This window comes from Quercus robur, chromosome 11 (genome assembly GCF_932294415.1).
Source record: "Quercus robur chromosome 11, dhQueRobu3.1, whole genome shotgun sequence".
NCBI lineage: Eukaryota > Viridiplantae > Streptophyta > Magnoliopsida > Fagales > Fagaceae > Quercus > Quercus robur.
Window position 1 is genome coordinate 31,604,200 of NC_065544.1, and position 20,955 is coordinate 31,625,154.

A 20,955-nucleotide genomic window follows, 5' to 3' on the forward strand; every position below is an offset into this window, starting at 1 on the left:
CACTTAACTAACCACACCACTTACTTGTGAATATTCCTACAAGGTAATATTCTTCATTCATCAAATTATAAGAATTTTTTTTTTTTTTTTTTTCATTTAACATTAGATTGCTAAGAATTTCATTAGTTGCCTAGTTTCAAAACAAAGTGGAAAAGTAGCATCTTGAATTTTTAAAACTCGATTTCCGGGAAGAAATCAAGTTTCTAATACTCGAGATCCTAAGCTACCAAACATCTAACATGGACTTTTTTCTATGTGGAGACACGTGGAAATCGAGTTTCTAATACTCGATTTGTGATCATATTTCAAGCACAAACTCAACTTTTATTTCAAACACTCACTTTCACTTCTCACTCTCACTTAAGCGTCTAGAACACTTCACTCTCCTTCACACCCAAACATACAAACCCCAAACCCTCACTCTACCGAAGGCACAAACTCAACTTTTATTTCAAACTCTCACTTTCACTTCTCACTCTCACTTAAGCGTCTAGAACACTTCACTCTCCTTCACACCCAAACATACAAACCCCAAACCCTCACTCTACCGAAGACAAGCACATCTCATCAGCGGCAGAAAACTCTCGTCTCCTCTCATCGGCGACCTCTCACTCAAGTTTTATATCCTCGATTCCACCAGGAATTCCCCCCCCCCCTAATTTCCACATGCCCCCAAACCAGATACATAAACACTTAGGTTCTTTTTTGACATGCAGGCAGCACTAGAACCACACATAAGCAACAAACCAGAAACAAGAAAATAGTGTAGATATATTTCAACAACAATTCTTGTAAGATAAACCGTATTTTTCATACTTAATATTCATGCATTAAGTCATCATTGATGAATCCTCATTCCAATTTTTTTTAATCACCATTACCGAAAGATTGGGCACCTACCTAATTTTATTCCGGTAGAAATCAAATCTTGTAGACTCGAGATCAGTGAGGTGCCAATTCATTGTGGCAGTGTGGTGTGTTTTTTGACTCTATTTCATAAGAAATCGAGTTTTGGAAACTCGAGACATAACTTGAGTCTTGTAGACTTGAGATCCATGTGGCATAAAACTGCCACATCCTCAAGGGAAACTCGAGTCTTGTAGACTCGAGATTGATACTGAACTCGAGATGCTACTTTCAAAAATCTTTCAACTCACACGCTAACTTATAATATTCTTGACCACCACTATGCTAGGGGGCAAATTACCCTCAAATTATAATCATGCTTATAGCTTACTACAACTAGCAAATTTATTTAATTTGAGCTGTTAGTCACAATTCTGAAATCTATAGAACCCTACACGAAAACACCAAATTGTAAGATAGCTCAATTTTACCTACATTTCTTGCAACAAGCATTTGACATTAGTATAATTTGGTAATCCATTAACCTTCTTTTAGCTCCGTTTTCTTGCAACAAACATTCTCAGTAAAATATTTTGAAGTGTTTGGTGTGACATTTAAAAATTTTCAAGCATAAACCACCAAAATCAATGGCTTAGCCACTGAAGCCACCAATGTTGGAGGTCTATGACCAAAGTGTTGACACATCCACTAGACCAGCATCACTTGCCACTAGACTGGCAGCTCAGCCACCAAAGCCATCAATGTTGAAGGTCTGATGACCAGACCACTGGTTTGGCGGCTCTGTCGATCAATCTAGCAGCTCTAATCTAGCAGCTCCAACTACTAAATCATTGGCACCGACAACCTAGCCACCAGATGGGAGGGGAAGAGCCAATGTATGTTTTTGTAAAATGTTTTACCAAGTTTTTAAAGGTAAACCACTTTACAACAATTTACAAAGAATTTTACAATAAACTTGAAAATATTTTCAAATTTGACCACATTTTACAATGAAACAAACAAAGTGAGAGGCTACAAGATAGGGGAAAAAAGTTCAATTGACTTCAATGAAAATGGTTGATTAAACTTAAATACAAACTAGTATCAACAAATGGGCATTTGGTCTAGTGGTATGATTCTTGCTTTGAGAGAGGTCCCGAGATTGATTCTTGGAATACCCCATTCATGTTCTTCACTAATAATTTTTTCCAATTCAGATTTTAATATTGCTGAAAAATAAACTGAACAAAGTCAAGTCAATAACTTCAATTATCAACTCACTGCCCACACATGCAAAAAATTCAGTTCTTTCTCGGCTGATGGCATTTTGTGGTGATTGGCATTTCACCTAATTGTCCTCCTCACCTCAATATTCTAGAATTAAGCCAGTTACTGACAAAAATCAACCACTCACCTGTCTCATCAATAGGTAAGTTGCAAGAAGCCAAAGGTTTCAAATTTTGTACACTGTGGTGGACAAAGCATAGCATTGCTGCACATCTTGATGTAAAGGTATTTGGAAAGGGCTAAAGAACAACAGAGTTGATGACAGAATCTTCTTTGACACATTAGGAGAGAGCCGAAACTGTGTATATATAATATTTGTTCTACAATGGTAAAGATATTTTACAAGGAAAGTTAATTGCTACATGGTCAACTATGATTTGAACTTGGACACAATCTGTCATAGTCCATGATTCTTGTATTGACATGTGCAGCTGTATATGGTCTGCAGTTATTGTTGACAATATTTGTGGGATTGGTAGAAATGTAGAGATAAACTTGTTTGAATTGTGGTACACGTGCTCCTCTGAATGGGCCATGGATGAAGCAACGGTTAATTCCTTATTATGTTGTTCCATCAACTCTGTTGTGTTACGATCCAAGTGTCCTACATGGCTTAAGTGCAAGCTTAACAGAGCACCCTTCCCTTGCAAGTATCAGAGCATCACCACAAATATAAATGGTTCACATAGAAGATGCATCAACGAAACCAAAAGCCATGATAATCTCCTCCAATGGCAAGGAAGAATCAATCCCAGCATTTGCAACTTGGAAACAAAATGACAGACTCATAAGAAGTTTTGATTCCTTACTAAGGGCATCTTATAAGTAATAACTTCAGATTTCAGACACATTAAAAGAAAAAAAAAAAATCAGACTTCAAAAAAAGAGAATATCATAGATTAAAACTCTAGTGACTGCAGCAACTACACTGATACCAAATCAAATATAGTCGAAGTAGGCTTATTTTATCAGAAACATATTTTCCTATGAAGGAACCCACAGCATGGATGAAGTTCTAGATTTTGTGGAATGCCGTGTTACGCCAGCAATGAAGTTCAAGCCTTTCATCGGATGCATCCTTCCAAGTCCTCATAACACCTTGGGATGATTTCAATATCCATAATGATTAATATAACATATAAGGACACAGTGGCGGAGTCAGGATTTTAATTTTGGGGGGCCAAGATGAAAATAAAGAGCTGAAGATAAAATCAATTTCAATTTTTTTAATTAGTATAATTAAAAAAATACTTAACTAATTAAAAAAAATTGATTAAAATATAAAATATAATGTTAGTGTTAAGTTTTTTTTTTCCCCCTCGTGTGTAACGTTAGATTTAGTATAAATGTTGTTATACTTAAGATACTTCATAGGTGACTACAAGTATATTTTTCAAATAAGTAAAAGATTTAAAAAAAAAAAATCAATAGATAGTCATTATTACACGAAGTTAATGGAGCTTCTTACTAATCACTGGCTAAGAAAAGTGTATTAAAAGTGGAGTCAAGAGTGACAGCCCTGTAGCACAATTACATGCAGAGTTGAAGACCATAAGCTTAGAGCAAAGAGAAACATATATAAAGTAAGACTAAATCTAAAAGAAAGATATTTATATATATATATATATATATATATATATATATTAAGGGGGTGGGGTTTGGGTGAGGTCAGGGGGGGCAATTGCCCCCTCTCGACCCCCCCTAGCTCCGCCCCTGTAAGGGCATCACTTGACCCAAAAGCTAAACCTATTAACCAGTCACTCTTGTCATTAATATTCCATGCAAGACTTCAACAATTAACTAATTACATCACTTACATATGAATATTCCAACAGGGTAATATCCCCCATTCATCAAATTTACACGTGTTTAAATGTCAGTGCCATTGCCAACTATCAAAGTAGGCTTACAACTTACTATAACCAGCAAATCTCTTTAATTTGAGTTGTTAGTCATAATTCCTAGATCTAAAAAACCCTACTAAAAACACCAAGTTGTGAGATAGCTCCATTTTACCTACATATCCTGCAACCTATTATTTTAGAAGTCTTGTAAGTCTCAGGCTACAAGGTAGGGACAAAAAAGATCAATTGCCTTTATAGAAAATGGTTGATTATACTCAAACACAAAACTGGTATCACCAAATGGGCATTTGGTCTAGTGGTATGATTCTCGCTTTGGGTGCGAGAGGTCCCGAGTTCGATTCTCGGAATGCCCCATTCATGTAATGTTCTTTACTAGTAATGTTTTTCAGTTCAGATTTTAATATTGCTTAAAAAAACAATGAGCAAATTCAAGTCAATAACTGCAAAATTAGGTTTCAAATTTTCAATAGATCCAAATATATCTTAGATCTGACAAGACTCTTGATTAATGAATATTCTAATAAATTAGATCTCAGAAGATGCTAAATCAAGGAAGGAGAGCTAGGAAACAAACCCAAATTTATCATCCTTTATTACCTGAGGGGGTCATTTATCACCATAGGTTATGTATTCAACTCACTGCCCTCACATGCTAAAGTTTTAGTATTTCTAAGATAATGGCATTTGGTGGTCAATGCATATCACCTAATTTTCCTCCTCACCTCAGACCAAAAACAATTACTAAAGACACTTCATCAATAGGTAAGCCAGCAAGAAGCCATAAGTTTCAAATTTTGTACAATATAATAGGAAAAAAAACGCAGCATTGCTGCACATTTTAATGTAAATGTATTTGGAAAAGGGCATGTTATAAACTATAATTTTAGACTTCAGAGAATGAGAATATCATAGATTAAAATTCTAGTTACTGCAGCAACTGCACTGATACCAAAGCAAATATGGTTAGTTTTTATACTAGACTCCAGGTAAAACAGGAGAAAAATTAGGATATGCAAGCATTTTAGTTAAGCTTAGAATGGGCACCAAAGAACCTAGTGTAGGTTCGAGTACACTTAGTACCGTAATCCTAGATTAGTCTGGCATTAACCTAGGTTTGCAATGAAAAAAAAAAAAAGGAGAAAAGAGAGAAGTCAAATACTGAGAGCTCAAGTATTAAATGACATAAGGGTTAATTAGCAAAGAAAAAAAAAATTGACATTAACACGAACATATGCCAGAGAGGACTAACCCCATATACCTTGATATCTGAATTCGTCAATTACAGCTCATGGCCTCATGGGTGAAGAATATAATATGATTTTTCAACGTTGCAGAGATTAAGTCCATCTATGACAAATCATAAATTAAATTCATTAATAGAAATAAATGATCGAATAGTAGGGCATTTGGTCTAGTGGTATGTAGGAGTGTGCATGGGTCAGATTGGGTTAGATAAATGGGATTTTTTGACCCAACTCACCATAGTGTGTTAAAAAAAATTCAACCCAACTCACCATAGTGGGTTAAAAAAAATTCAACTCAACTCAACCCATTACATAAGTCCAACCCAACCCAACCCACATGAGTCGGGCTGAACCCATGGGTTGGACAATTTTTTTTTATTACTTTTATTATTAAATTAAGCAAAAAAAATATAAATATAAATATATTAAAAAAAAACCCAAAGATTAGTATCAATGTAACTCCTTAAAGGCAAACAACACTAATGACTAAACAAAAATAGTAATTTACTAGGGTTTGTGTGGACTAATTGGTTTTTATTTAGGATAGGAGGAGTCGGTTATTTAAAAAAATTTATTAATTATAAAATATATTTTAAATATATATTGAATATATGGATAGGTTGGGTTGGGTTTGGAATTTTATGACCCAAACCCAACCCATCCTGCTATCAAAAAAAATTTTGTAACCCAACCCAACCCACCAAGCCCTAAAAACCATCCAACTCGGCGGGTTGGATTGGGCCGGGTCGGTTTTGGTGGGTTGGCAGATTGGCTGCACACCCCTATTGGTAGGGGTGTTCGTGGTGCGGTGTGGTGCGGTTTTAGGCCATTTTTAGCACCACACTTTGCTGTATGGTTTAGCTAAAACCATAACTGCACCGCACCTTATTTTTGTGGTCACATGTGCGGTGTGGTGCGGTGTGGTGCGGTTTAGAGTTTAGCCAAAACCATAACCGTAACGCATCTCATTTTTGCGGTCACACGTACGATACTATATATAAGATGCGGTTTGAAATCGGTATATTTTTCAAATTTTGGGATTTTCCTACTTAGCTCAAAACTAATTTTTCCCTTTTTTTGGACCAAGTTTTAAATTATTGAACTAGTTTTTCTTTATTTTGGGTTGGCTTTTCTAGTCAACACTTGATAGGGTTATTAAACTTTTTTTTTTTTTTTTTGAAAACTAGAGTTATTAAACTATTAGTAATATATTTAATATTAAAAAAATAAATATATTAATATATAGAGAGGGTGCGGTGTGGTGCGATTTGTGCGGTTTTCTTATTATAAAATCGCAAACTGCACTGCACCATGCGGTGCGGTGCACTATTACTTACGGTGTGGTGCGGTTATGCCATTCTGTGGGCAATTTTGATGTTGTTTATTTGGTTTGGTGAACACCCCTACCTATTGGTATGATTCTTGCTTAGGGTGCGAGAGGTACCTAGTTCAATTCTTGGAATGCCCCATTTTTATTTCCCCCAACCACACTTTTTTCCATAGCTCCTAAATTAGGAGTGAACTTAGCCATGCAATGCTGCCAATGCAATCAAAGGATACTCAGCTACACCGCCTAGACGACACAAAACATGAACATAGGCTTTCACAAGTAAATATTTAACAGAACCAGTAAATTATTATGAAAACTATTATCAAGTAATCAAAAGTTTTAGGGATTCAGCTGCTTAAAAAAGGCAGAGACTAAAGGTCAAAAAAAGAGAACAAATTTTGATTTTATGCAAGAGTTATACCACATTAGGGATTTGCTTGGTTTATTTAAACTATCATGGTATCACCTCCACTTGAATGCAAATTGTAACTGCAAAATGTTCGAGATAAATAGGGTCTGCATTGCCATTTCACAAGAAAAAGAACGATTATAAATAAAAACACAGAAAATTGATGTTTGGCTTTTCAAAATCACTAACAAATTGCGTTTTCAATTTTCACACTACAATTGTTTTTCACAACAATAACACTTTTTGCAGATTTTATCAACCGTTTGATGTTGCGTTTTTAAAACTTCGAATAGTCCCGACTAATGATGATTGAGACAAGATTCAGAATTCTAATAGTCCTAACTAATGATGACTGAGACAAGATTCAGAACTCTTAAAACCATGAAATGCTATATGTTTTCCATAAAATAGCTCGGTTAAGAGGGTCTAGCTGTAGGACCACCTAATTTAGTCTATTGAGAGACCACCAAGAGGGAGACTAGGAATCTCACCATCATGCTCCCAAGACCCTCTCCAAGTTCCCTATTTTCAAAAACATGCATTCAAAACATGACTTTCAAAATTGCAATTTTTTTTTAAACACACTTTCAAACAACTAACCCTAATCGACAAATACACTACTCTAATTCAAACACATCAAGCCCCATCAATCTGCCAGCCTGAAATAAACTCATCCACCACCAAAAAGAAAGAAAGCGAAATTCGTCCAGAGCTGAATACATTAAGCCACTATTCCATTCAAAAGCGCACAAAAAAAATTCAATGTTTACATTAAAATACACACCAATCAAAATATATACAAGAAATAAAAATCACCGTGTTCCAACATCAAGACAACTCTGCAGCAAAACCCAAGATGTTAACCAACACAATAAATAATGTAACTGAAGCCAAGTAGAAAAAGATGATAATCAGACTGATCAATAACCCCTGTTAGACAAAACAGCAGAAGTGACTTCCATTTGCTTCATCCAGTCTCCAGTATTCATGAATGACAGATTGAAATGTACAGGAGCTGAGAATCAATTCATTGATTTTGAATGCTTTACAAGCCAATCAATGACTGAATCAATGTTGGAAGAATTCTTGCATGAAATCATAAAGCAACAAACTTCTCTATCAGTAATGTCCTTCAGCCCCCTGCACAGTGGAACACCATTTCAACACTAAAACAGATTTTGTTTTTGGATAAGTAACACTACAGAGAATTTACAAATTAAAAAACTCAGAAGTAACTGAAACCCAAATCATAAAGGGCACAGGATGGACATTTGTAATCCATTGTTTAATGTGTTCTCTATTCTGATTGTTACTGATTGAAATATGAGAAATATAAATATGTTACAGCTAAGCAATATTGGGAAAAAGGAAATCTCTCCCTCTGCCTCTCTCTTGTTTTTTGGTCTAAGAAAAGGTTGCATTCTTTTTTATCTAATTTGGGGTGAATACACTTCACCCTGTGATTAGGGTTAATTTACTTTACCTCCTTCATTTGAGTAAAGTGAAACTGTCAAACATTTTCATTACTCTTTATGGAATTACACAAAGTGTGACACACATGTACTGGGAACACTAAGGCCCTAACATAAACCAAAAAAGTAAGAGAGTGAGTTGCACAAAAAAAAAAAAAAAAAAAACGAAGTTAATAAGTTTGTGCATGACTTTGTCCTGAAGAGCAACTAATTGAGCGTTTAAAGCCTAAAGGTCAGGAATAGTGTCATGCATGTAGCACGTGTGCAAATTCCATGCAAAGTAACAGAAACGCTAAAAATTTCACTTACTCCAATGCACAAGGGGGTAAAGTGTAATATTGAAAAAGTCAATGAGGTAAAGTGAACTAACCCTAGGTACAAGGGGGCTAAAGTGTATCTTCCCCTAATTTTTAATGCAATGGAGCTATAAGCAAACATGACACTTTGTGACGGAGCACTTTTTTTTAGAGGGGACAGGAAGGGAGGGGGAGCGGGTGAATGCATCATTCAACCAAAAATAAAATTGACAGGCCACCCATAAACCATATTAGTTTTTCTTGACTCTACACTTACAATTGCTCTGTCAGACCCTCTTTAGACAAAGCTCCTTGTTTGTCAATCTTGTTACCAAGTACCAGCAAAGGAATGCCATTAAGTGATGGCTTACTCAACAGGTCATGTAGTTCACTTCTTGATACAGGCACATTATCGTAATCAGCAGCATCCACAACATATCTGCAACATGCAAAAATCAGGGTAAGAAATTTTTGGTCTTATAGTCCACCAGACTGATGAGCTATAACTTAAACTGGTCAGTTACAAAAGAAAAAAAGGAACCATATTACCCCCGTACTAGGGCAATGCCCTTTTTCCTTTTTGATAATTATTACTCATCAGAATAAAAAAGCGTATCTAAAACTTACTTATGGAATAATAAGTTAAGACAGGAACTATAAAAAATTCAAGCATATTATAGAAAAGGTAACCATGACAAGCAGAATGTAGCTTTCTCTTTATGGGAACACGTTACATATGGTCATATGCTACACTAAATTTAGTTAGTAAGACAACTCCTGAAATTTTGATTCCACCTCTTCCCTCTTGATACCCTCAGCAAGCATAAGAAAGAACAATATTAAGGAAGGGATCAGCAATCCCAAGTCTTTTACTCCACTTGGAAGGTCTTTTGTGCCAGGCAACTTGTATTAGGTGAGAAGGGCCCTTACTCTGTCCTACACAGTGAAATACTATTGGCCCTACCAGGAAATGTCTACCTATACAAGCCCAACTAGGAGATGGAGGATCTGACAGAATCACAAAGTTCCAATTGTTCAGAGAATCAGATTGGTTCTATTAAGGACGTGTCAGAGGGAATTTGCAGACTAGCATAGTGAGGAGATAGAATATCGTTAGTTGGCAAGGTTTTGAAACCATTTAGGAAACTAGCATCTCGAGTTTTTGAAACTCGAGTTCGGTGAAGAAATCGAGACTCAAAGACTCGAGATCAATTGCTAACATGGAGATATTTTTGCCACATAGAACTCGAGCCTTAAAGACTCGAGTTTCATAGAATAAGAAACAGAATCTGAAGAAGAAAGAAGAAGATCTGAAATTGAAGAAGAAAAGAAGACAAAGTGACCCACAGAGGAAGAAGAAGAACAGTCCCCACGAGAATAGAAAGAACACGAAGAAGAAAGAAACCCATGGAAGAACACGAAGAACCCAAGCACAAAAAAGAAAGGAACCTGCAGAAGAAGAACCAAGAAAAACAGAGAAGAAGAATGGACCAGGTGAAGAAAAAGAAGAATAAGAAGAACAATGGAAATCGAGTTTTAAATACTCGATTTCCACGTGGATTTTTTTTCACATTAGTTTGCCTACACATGCAACTTGAGTCTTAAAAACTCGAGTTCCATCTTTGAACTCGAGTTTTAGAAACTTGAGATGCTAGTTTGCTACATAGTTTTGAAATTTGACAACTAATTGAAATATTTCAAAAATAATGTTAAATGAAAAAAAATAAATAAAAAAAATCGGACATGTTATATTGATGACCAAGAAAATTTTGGGGAAGAAGCAAAGCTTCAACACTTCTCAAGACAAGAGAGCCATCATTGTGTGAAGGTTAAAGAGCTTCCAACAAAGTGCAGCATTTCATTCCCTTGTTTTTTCATGGCCACCCCCTGCCCCCTCTCTTCCACTTTGCGCTATCAAAGACCCTTTTGAAAGAAGAATCTGCAAGACTAAGGTATCGACTATGATAGACAAGAAACTATAAGTGGGGGGAGAAATTCCTCTATTTGTAATATTCAGAAAGACATCCACTAATAGAAATCACAAAGTTCCCTTAGAGGAAAAAAGAAGAAGCTTTGAGACTAAGGACTTTACTATTCAATATAAGCAAACTTCAGGTTCCAAAGGACATCCACTAATACAAGGATATCAATAAAAGGGTATCAGTGGGATAAGCAACAACTTAAATTAAATACAACTAGCATTCTCCATTGAAGTCAAACTCATGATCTTTCTAATTGTGTATCACTGCCATAGTGAACAAAAAGAATAACAAGGGGGGATAAAAAACCTGTTTACCAGGACAAGGTACTGGTACCTTCCTGTGTTAGTGCACATTATCAAATGTGTTCAGGGGCCTGGTAATGGCATTTCAATATTTGGCAGCAGCAGAAGAAAGAAGGGATAAAAGGAAGAAGCAAAAAGTAGATTGATCTTTGGTGATTCTATGGGGCTGTATGGGGGAAGTTGCAGCAGATCTTGATGAGGACAAGGAAGAGCTCAAGGAAAAAGAAGATTAAATATACCAAGATTCAAGAATTGTGGTCTAGTTTGATGTTGGACCCTCTTAGCACCTTTGATAGGTCATTTTAATTATTAGTATGGAGTCTTTTAGGTTGAGAAGCTGCTGGATCAGTTTTAATTAAGTTCTATTAGAATAATGGCAATTTGGTAATTTCCAGAAGTCTGGAATGGGCTGTCCTTGGCAGTATCAAAGGCTCATGAGTCTTATTTTATGTTTACGTATTATTAAGTCTTTTATTTAATTATTATTAGTATTCCTATTCATTCTAGATATAGGTTATTTAGAGTCCAAGTCCTACTAGGAAAAGGATAACTATAGCCTCTATATAAAGGTTCTTTTGTAGTCATGTTATTTCAGAATATTGTGATTGATTAATAAAATTCAGAAGCTTATTTTAAGCTTTGTTTGGGTAACACAAACTTCTCCAAGGTGTGATGCCAAGGAACCCTAGGTGTGATGCTTAGGAAGACATAGGTGTGATTGTCTAGTGTTTTATTTATGCTATTTTCTGTTTATCCCCTGTTTCAGCCCCAAACAGCCGTCAACATTCATTCTTTTCTAACCTAAACTCTTAAACATCAATCCTTATTCAAGAATTCATCAAGAAACCTAGTATAGTGCTGAATTTCTTAACAGTCCTGCATCAGATCTGGCTTTTGGGCTTTTGCATACAAGGCTCCTGAATATTCCCCGAAATAGAAGAAGCGAGCTAAGGATTTTTTTCCACCTGGATAAGTACTAAATTTATCAAAAAGGTGCAAAATTCAGGTATATGATAAGTATATAAGACAAAAACCCTTAAAAAGGAGAGTGAGAGTGAAGAGAAGAGAATACTTGAATGATTGCATTAGAGCTATTCCTAAACTCAGATAGAGACTAAAAAGCCAAGGGGAAATTTCAAGGGAAAACTACAGGCAAAGAGGAAATATGACACTTTTGCTTTCATTAAGGAAAGGGTTTGGAAAAAGATCCAAGGCTGGAAGGGGAAGTTGCTTTCAAGGGCTGGAAAGGAAGTTTTGATAAAAGCAGTGGCTCAATCTATTCCCACTTATACGATGGGGGTGTTCCAATTGCCTAGAAAATTATGTGATGTATTGGATGCTATGTGTGCTAGATTTTGGTGGGGCCAAATTGGTGAGGAAAGGAAAATTCACCGGAAGAGTTGGAGTTTTTTGACGTGGTCGAAAAAGGAGGGAGGGATGAGATTCAGAGATATTCGAGCTTTATTTAGCTATGCTAGCTAAACAAGGATGGCGATTGTTGCAGGATAAAAACTCTCTTTTGTATAGATGCTTTAAGGAAAAGTACTTTCCACAGTGTGAGTTCCTTGAGGCGAAGGATTGTCAAAACAGCTTCTATGTTTGGAAGAGTTTATTAGCTGCTCAACCGGTATTGAGGAAAGGGTGCCATTAGAGAGTGGGGAATGGTGCTTCTATCCATGTTTTGAAGGATTGTTGGTTACCTAATTAGCCAACAAAGAGAGTTCTTTTCCAACCTGAGGAGGAAATTTGGGAGTGGAAAGTTTCGGATTTGATTGATTGGCAGAACCACCAGTGGGATACAGATTGAATCCGTGCTTTGTTCCACCCGTATGATGCTAATGAATTCTCCAAGTTCCCTTGAGCAGGCGGATGGTGCAGGATGTCTTGGCTTGGTCCTCTACAAAGAATGGCAGGTACAATGTGAAGTTCAGGTACCATGTGGCTAAGAAACTGAGGTTGGCAGAGAATAATTGTGGAGAGGCTTTGATGCAAACATCAAATACTTCTTTGTGGTCACGGATATGGAAGGCTAAGGTCCCAAATAAGATTAGAATTTTTTCATGGAGAGCATACCATAATATATTGCCTACGAAAGATAAAATCTGGTGTGAAGGAGGGTGTTGGAGGATGCTCGGTGTTGTTTCTGTCAAAAAGCTGATGAATCGGTGCTGCATGTACTTTGGGAGTGTGGGGCAGCACAAGACGTTTGGGCTAGCAGTGCAATTAGGCTTCAAAAAGCTGGTACGGTGCAAGTGGATTTTGGGCAGTTGGTTGCTAGTCTCATGCCGAGGTTGTCACTTGAGGAGTTGGATTTATTTTGGGTGATCTGTTGGCAAATCTGGCTTCAGCGGAACTTGATCTTGCATGGGGGTGCTTTTCAACATCCATCTCGGTCAAACCAACGGGCTTTGGATTATTTGAGTGAGTTTCATGAGGCACAGGAGCATCTAAGTGTACCTGTGACAGTTCCTGTTTCAGCAAGTCAAGCATGGCAGCCACTGCAAGGAGATTTATTCAAGCTGAACTTTGATGGAGCATGTTTTAATAATGGAGCTGTTTTGGGTTATGGGGCTGTGATTCGCAATGGGAATGGCGAAGTGATGGCTGCTATTTCGGCCAAGGGTGGGGCTGTGAGGGATAGTGAAGAGGTGGAGGTGCTGGCCAGCTGTAAAGCTCTTGAATTTGCTATAGATGCTGGTTTTTTGGAGGTGATTTTGGAAGGTAACAATGCAAGGGTGATGAAGACAGTGGCACAGGCTTAACTAGATCTAGCTCAGCTTGGGTTTATTTATGAAGATATTTGGTACTTGATTGCAGGTTTTAGATCCTTTTCTGTCAATTGTGTTAGACGTAGTGCCAATGGTGTTGCTCATGTTGGCAAGATTTGCTAGATTATCTGACAATGAAACTGTCTGGTTAGAGGAGGATCCTCCACCAGCAGTTGATGCTCTGTATTTGGATTCTAGTATTCTTCATTAATGGTATTAATTTGGTTCCGGCTTAAAAAAAAAAAAGAAAAAAAGAAGAAAAGAAGATCCTAAGTTCAATCGTTGTCTCCACTCTACCTCCCATTTAAAATATAAAAAATTCCACGCACTAGGCCAATTTATTAAGGGAGAGTGTTAGGAGTATAGTTAAATGATTAAATTCACCATTTCCAAACATCTTAAGCTTTTGAGACAATTAGTAATTTATCAAAGATGTCAATTCATAAAATTTATTTAAGTTTTATGTTGTCCTTCAAAGTTCAATCTACCACAACCCTCCCTCCTCTTTCTCTAGGATTGGGACCCTGTAGCAGAATAGTATATAATCTTAAAATTGGAGAGAATTGAGTAGTACAAGATGCTTGCAAGTTCAAAAGAAATAGACAACATACATATGTATTCAAAGTGTTAAAAAATAACATACACGATAGCAGAAACTGCACGGCAGTATCTCTCCCACATGCTGCGAAACCTCGGTTGACCTCCAAGATCCCACAACTTTATTGTGACATTTCCTTTAGTTACCTTCTTCATATTAAATCCTACCTGTAGATTAAAAATTTGCCTTAAGCAAAGCATCCAAAAAGATAAATTAACTAAAAAAAAACTTGCAGTAATAGTGACAAGTTTTTTTTTTTTCCTCTCTTTTGTTTTCTAATGGCAAAAATGACAGTTCTATGGGAGAATCACATCCTCCTAGTTCCTAAAATGAAAATTAAAGGCACAAAATAATTCAAAGAGAAGATCACACACCGTTGGGATCATGTCTTCACTATATCCACCAGTCTGGCAACGAGTTCCAGAAACAGAAATTTCAACATCAGCATCAAACTGAAAGAGACAGGAAAAAAGAAAAAAAAAAAGCAGACCTATTGTAAATACTTTACTTACTGCAATAACATTTACAAGTGATGTTTTTCCAGCATTCTGAAGGCCTATCAAAGACAGCTCCATTTCTTGCTTGAAAAAGAGACTACAATAAATAAAGAAAAAGAAGAATTGCTAAATAATTTAATGAACTCTAAAATGCCAATATGTGTTGAATATGAATGTGAGACAGCAATTATCACAAGAAATTCATTGCAGAAAAGATAGACCAGGTGCGAAATCTAGAGGTTCATGTATTTAATCATAACAAGTCATTCACTCCAACAAAATAGAGTGCAACTTAGAAACATACACACCAGAATAAGTATATCATACAAGGTCCACCTCAACCACACATAAAGAGGTATATTTAGTTCAGAGGGTTTCCAAGGCATCTATGTATGATATGGAATCTATCCAGGAAAAATAACAAATGCAAGTAAGAACAAGAAGGTTTAAAAGTTCAACAGATGTTAATCAACTACAGCATCTGGAACTATGTTAAATTATCATAGGTGAGACAAAGGTAAAAATTACTCTAGCCCTAGTTTTTTTTTTTGCTTATCTTAAAACAGAAGAAAGAGACCATGTAAAGAAGTAAATTTTCCTCACCCGGAGAATCAGCTGATCTTATTATTTTCTTCACATTATACACCTAAAAGTATTGTCCTTGTAACTTAAGGGCATGAGATGGATAGGAACAAACCAAGAAGACATTGAACTACCAAGTACCAAAAGAGCCTTCTAACATTGCAGCTTCTCCTTTGCCCAAAGTATCCACCAATGTCAGAGCTCTTTTAGCATAAATGTCTGTTTCTATACTATCAATTTCAAGTGTTTGACCAGTGCCTGAGAATCAAAATTCTCAAAAATGTTGTTGCAAATTTGTTATTTCTGTGAATAGAAAATCCTAAGAAACTGCAACAACTCCCGTTTAGGTGAGACAGCAGTCTTCTCACTCCATGAAATCATCATCACTGCTTCTATATCCTATAGCTCCTGTTCATATATTTTCTCATACTCCACTAAATTCACAGATTTATGAGAAGAACAATCACTAAACAATGACCAAGCTTACCACACCAAAAACACTTAATTAGTGTAGGTTTCACATAGGGTTCCCCAAGGCTTCTTTGATAACCTGCCAACACTAATTCTCAAATATCGCATTTTTGCTATTCCCCATCACCACCATCCAAGTAATTAAGTTTTTCTTCTTTTTTTTTTCTTTTTTTTTCTTTTTTTTCCGCATAAGTACCCTAATTACCACCATTTTGTTTTTGATAGGTAGTACTCTAATTACCACCAGATCAGAACCTTTCGCTTGATTATTATGAGTACCTAAAAGCAAGCACCTCTACCACAGCATTTTCAGCCCATTGTTGTTTCTTCCAGTGAGAACACATATCAAACCGCCACCACTTTAGCCTCCTCTACAACCCCACTTTTTCTATAGTACAAACACACAAACACGATCTTCATGTGAGCCTCACTAACTAGTATCAAAAAAACTTATTGCCATTAGAATCAGCTGAAGGTCTCAAAAATCAAGCATTTTATCTAAAGTTCTCTAGGATTTGTGCAGCAAAATAACCTAATTACTTAATCAAAACAACTAGTTACCACTTCCCATGTAGGACCTGATCCAAGCAACAGCCGCTTGGCCAGGCCACGCCAATTGCACATCAGTCACTTCACTTTTATTCAAAACCATTCTTCAACTTAGATCCTATATTCTTCGTCATACCAACCACATAGCCCACAGCCACAAGGGGTGGCACCGTGGTCACTAATTCAAATTTTCCCTTCTCCCTCTTTTTGGGGCCAAAACTCATTTTATATTTAAACAAAAAATTAAATAAAACCGGCATAAAACCCACTCAAAATTTTCCTATTAAAAAAAGAAAAAGAAAAAAACTATAAATAATTTTAGATACACACACACACAGAGACTATACTATATGTTCAACTAGAAACTTAGAAACAGAATATGATTTCAATTATAGATAAATAATTAAAAAAATTCAACTAAGTTCATGTGCCAACTGGTCCTGTTGACCTATTTTAAGTTGAAATATATTTTTTTTATCCAACAATTTCTATATAATCTAAAACTCGACACACAAGAATCGTAAAATGATTCTAATATATGAAGAAATTAAATTTAAACCGAATTATGTACTTCCATCTAGTTCTTAAGAAAACTGAACAAGAAATTTTTTATTATAAGCAAAGTCATTAATCTCGTGAACTGTCGACTAAGTAATAGGTCCAGCAGAGTAGAAATTAACAATTTTCTCAGCTCCCAAACACTGGAAAACTCAAAATTCGATTCTTTATTTACTTTTTTAGTACACTTTCTTAGCATCTAAAACAGAGAGAGAGAGAGAGAGAGAGAGAGAGAGTTTTATTTACCTTCGTAGCCAATTGAGAAAAGCATCCCATATCCCCATTGCGAACGAGAAAAAAAATATATGTGATATCAAAAATAAACCAAAAGAAAATTTAGGGTTTCGAATTTGATGATCTGAGAAACGAGAAAACTTTTGCTTTTGCTTTTGCTCTTTTTGTTTTCAATTCCCTCGCGATTTAAATTAGAAACGAGAAAATAAATATATTACAAAAAAATAGATAATATGATTAAGATAGTAATAATCAAAAGGCGACAAAATTATAAGGAATGTTGTAATTTCTGATAAGCCCACGCGCGTGGTGCCACGTGAGCCAATGGTGTAACGTTGGATTTGTGAATGTGAAACAAAATATGAGTTTGTCTATTGGTGAGTTTTGGTATACGCGCTTTTGCTGAGAGGTTGGTTGCTTCTGGTTTTTGAAGACAAAACAGGAACTTGGGAAGTGGCTAAACGACGTTGTTTTGAAATTTTGGAGCTGGGAAGGAAAGTGCAATTGGTCTTTCTCTTGAGTTGTACTTGTACACCCAGGTTGAGTGCTTTTGACGGTTTGACCAAAACGCAAAGGGCAATATAGTATTTAGCATAATAAGATAAAAAAATCTTGTTACGCTATTGAATATCCAGTATTTGAAGTCTAATTTTGATATTTAAATAATCTATTTTAGTGTTGAATTTATTCAAAAGGTTAACACCTTAATTTATACGACTTGAAGTCTGATTTTCTTTTTTCTTTTTTTATATTTTAAATATTTTTTTGCTACAAAAAATCATTTTAGCAAAGAGAGAGTGGTTTCTCTGTCGTTAAGAAAGTCTCTGACTTCTCTTAGACAGTATAATTTTGGTCCCTTTAGAATAAAGGCTTGTCGTTTTCCTCATGTTAACAATGTTAATCCGTTGGATTATTGGGTTTTTTTTTTTTTTTTTGCATTTTCATCACATTCCATACTCACACCTTTTCAACCCTACTGTAATGGAGGAGTTGACGCAAAATTGGACAAATCTTTCTCTCTCTGATAGGAAGGAACCTGGCTGTTGTCTAGACAACGATCATGGTTCTCAAGAATACATCATTGCAGCAAAATTTCTCACGAAATGAGCCTTTAACACTGACTGCAACAACTAGAACTTTCACCCCTCTATGGCACTCCCGAGGTGGCTCAAGATTCGTAAATTGGGGGAACAAGAGGTTCTATTTATTTTCACTGATGCCGCTGATGTTGATAAGGTCCTCAGTTCTAAGCCATGGAGTAAAAATTTCGTAATCATGCAATGCTATGACAAAAACAACACCAGTGAAGATTTGAAGTTTGATAGGACTTTGTTTTGGGTACAAGTTCATGGGATCCCTTATCGATATATGAACGTCAAGGCCGCTGAAAAAATATGTGAGGTGCTGGGCAAGGTTGTTCACTTCGCAAACCATGCAGAAACTGAGGGAGGTCATTTTATGAGAATTAGGGTATCACTTGATGTCACCCTTCCTCTATGTCGCGGTCGTATTATCACAGTGGAGAATGATAAAAAGATTTGGGTAACCTTTAAGTACGAGCGCCTCCCTAATGTTTGCTATTGATGTGGATGCCTAGACCACGATGATAAAGATTGTGATCTATGGCTTGAGAGTGAGGGAAGCTTAACTAAAGACCATAAGCAATTCGGACCTAACCTTCGTGCTTCACCTTTTGTTTGGTCAAGGAGAAGCGTTATCTTAGTCTCGGGGTTCTATAAATCAAAACAGGCTTCATCTTCGAAATTGGATGATCGATGGAACAATGGTAAAGGGAAACCAACAGTCACGAGTCACCCCCCTACACCAACTGAGTCTGAAACGGCAGAGGCAAATGGCACTGAAAAGCCAGGTTCGGTCAATATGCCACATTCATGTGATGATGCCGTTACTTTAGATATTCCAAGTGTAACGCGTGACATGCTGAAATCAAGGGATTTTGCAACCAATTATTCCACAACCCCTATTTACTCAGCCAATCATTATTGTTGTGATAAGGTGATAGCTTTCTCAACTGATATCTCTATGATAACAATAAAGCGATTGATTTGGAATTAAACTCTATTGATTCCAATCAATGCTCGGCCAACCCAGGTTTGAAACTAAAAATTTAAGTGCTAAGTTGAGGTCACGTGAGAAGCACGATGAGGTTAGTTTGAGTCCCTCACCACCAAAAAAAAAAAAAAAAAGATTACATGGACAAGAATTGTTAGGATTGAACCTGGGAGCAATATTCATGAGAACACAAGTAACAATGAGGGAGGCAAAAGAATGTTTTCGCAAGTGGGTGATCTTTCTGAATTGCCTTGCAAGAAGAAGTAGGATGTAAGGAGAGATGAAGACTTATTTTTTCTAGTGGTGGAGGCTATTATTCAGCCCTGCCAAGAGACATGAATTGCTTAGTATGGAACTATTTTGGGCTTGAGAACCTATGTACAGGGAAGGAGCTTGGAAATATAATTTGGGCAAAAGATCTCTCTATTGTGTTTATAGCTGAAACATGGATAGACAAAGTTAGTCTAAATTCAGTTTTACGCAACATTGACTTTGACTTCAAATGGGTGGTTCCTAAAGAGGGCCGAGGGGGTGGGCTTGTAATGTTTTGGAAGGATTCAATTAATTTGACTATTAAGGATTCATCAAGATATTTTATTGATACTTGTATTGATAAAGGTTCTAAAAATGCCTAGTGTTTTACTAGCTTTTATGGTGAACCTGAGACTTCTAGAAGGATTGAAGTATAGAATTGTCTTCGAAGATTGAAACGTGGCTCGAATATCCCATGGCTATGTGCTGGAGATTTCAATGCTAGTTAGCCAAGATGAAAAATTGGGAGATGCCTTACGCAATCGTCAGCAGATGCAACTGTTCAGGGTTATAATTAATGAATGTGGATTCATGGACATAGGCTTTATCGGGTCAAGGTTCACTTGGAGTAAACACTTCAAGAATGGAAACTCCATTTGGGAGAGACTTGATAGGGGTTTGGCTACAAATAACTGGTTTTTGAAATTTCCAAGTACATGAGTTCATCATCTACATTGTGACTCATCTGACCATTCACCACTACTCATTAATATTTCAGGCCTTGAACCCTTGCCAAGGAAAAAAATATTTCGATTCAAAGAAATGTGGTTGTCTGATTCCTGTTGTGCTGAGACAGTTGAGGTCGCATGGAGCTCGAGTATGGATGATTTGGGGGATAGTGCAATTCTAAAAAAAGTGGAGAAGTGTAGAAGGGATCTTTCAAGATGGAATTGGAATGTCTTTAGGAATGTTAGAAAAGAGTTGGAAAAAAAAAAAAAAAGAAAGAACTTACTAATCCAAGCCGAGACGAAGGCCTTGATTACTGGTTTGAATTGCAAAATCAAAGAGCTAAAAGCCGAAGTTAATATCCTCCTCAATAAGGAAGCTCGTTTATGGAGTCAAAGATCCAGGGTACTCTGGTTGAAAAATGGTGATAACAACACGAAATTTTTTCACAGTAAGGCAACCAAGTGACATAGAAAAAATTCTATCAGAGGTATTTTTGATGAATCAAATTCATGGCAGGACCAACTGGATGAAATTGCGGGTGCTTTGTTGAAATACTATCATGAAATCTTCTCGACGGCATTTCCGAATTCCTCAAATGCAACACTCAACTT

General features: G+C 36.4%; 1 protein-coding gene and 1 non-coding gene across 3 annotated transcripts; one reads left to right on the top strand and one right to left on the bottom strand.

The window, feature by feature from the left end:
* The first annotated feature begins 4,279 nt into the window (after positions 1–4,279).
* On the top strand, positions 4,280–4,351 carry TRNAP-UGG (transfer RNA proline (anticodon UGG)). Its single transcript has one exon. It is a non-coding gene; the product is annotated as a tRNA-Pro (tRNA).
* Positions 4,352–7,682: 3,331 nt separating this feature from the next.
* On the bottom strand, positions 7,683–17,493 carry LOC126706214 (ADP-ribosylation factor-like protein 8b). 2 transcript variants are annotated; one of them, XM_050405549.1, is made up of 6 exons: positions 17,303–17,490; positions 14,912–14,993; positions 14,774–14,806; positions 14,445–14,566; positions 9,027–9,188; positions 7,683–8,121 (listed from the first exon to the last, which is right to left on the bottom strand). In XM_050405549.1, the coding sequence occupies exons 1-6, from the start codon at positions 17,338–17,340 to the stop codon at positions 8,004–8,006; spliced, it is 555 nt and encodes a 184-aa protein (XP_050261506.1). In that variant the 5' UTR covers positions 17,341–17,490; the 3' UTR covers positions 7,683–8,003. The 2 variants fall into 2 exon arrangements, with proteins under 2 accessions (XP_050261506.1, XP_050261507.1); XM_050405550.1 differs by lacking the exon at positions 14,912–14,993 and having other exon boundaries at positions 14,774–14,851; positions 17,303–17,493.
* Positions 17,494–20,955: the final 3,462 nt, after the last annotated feature.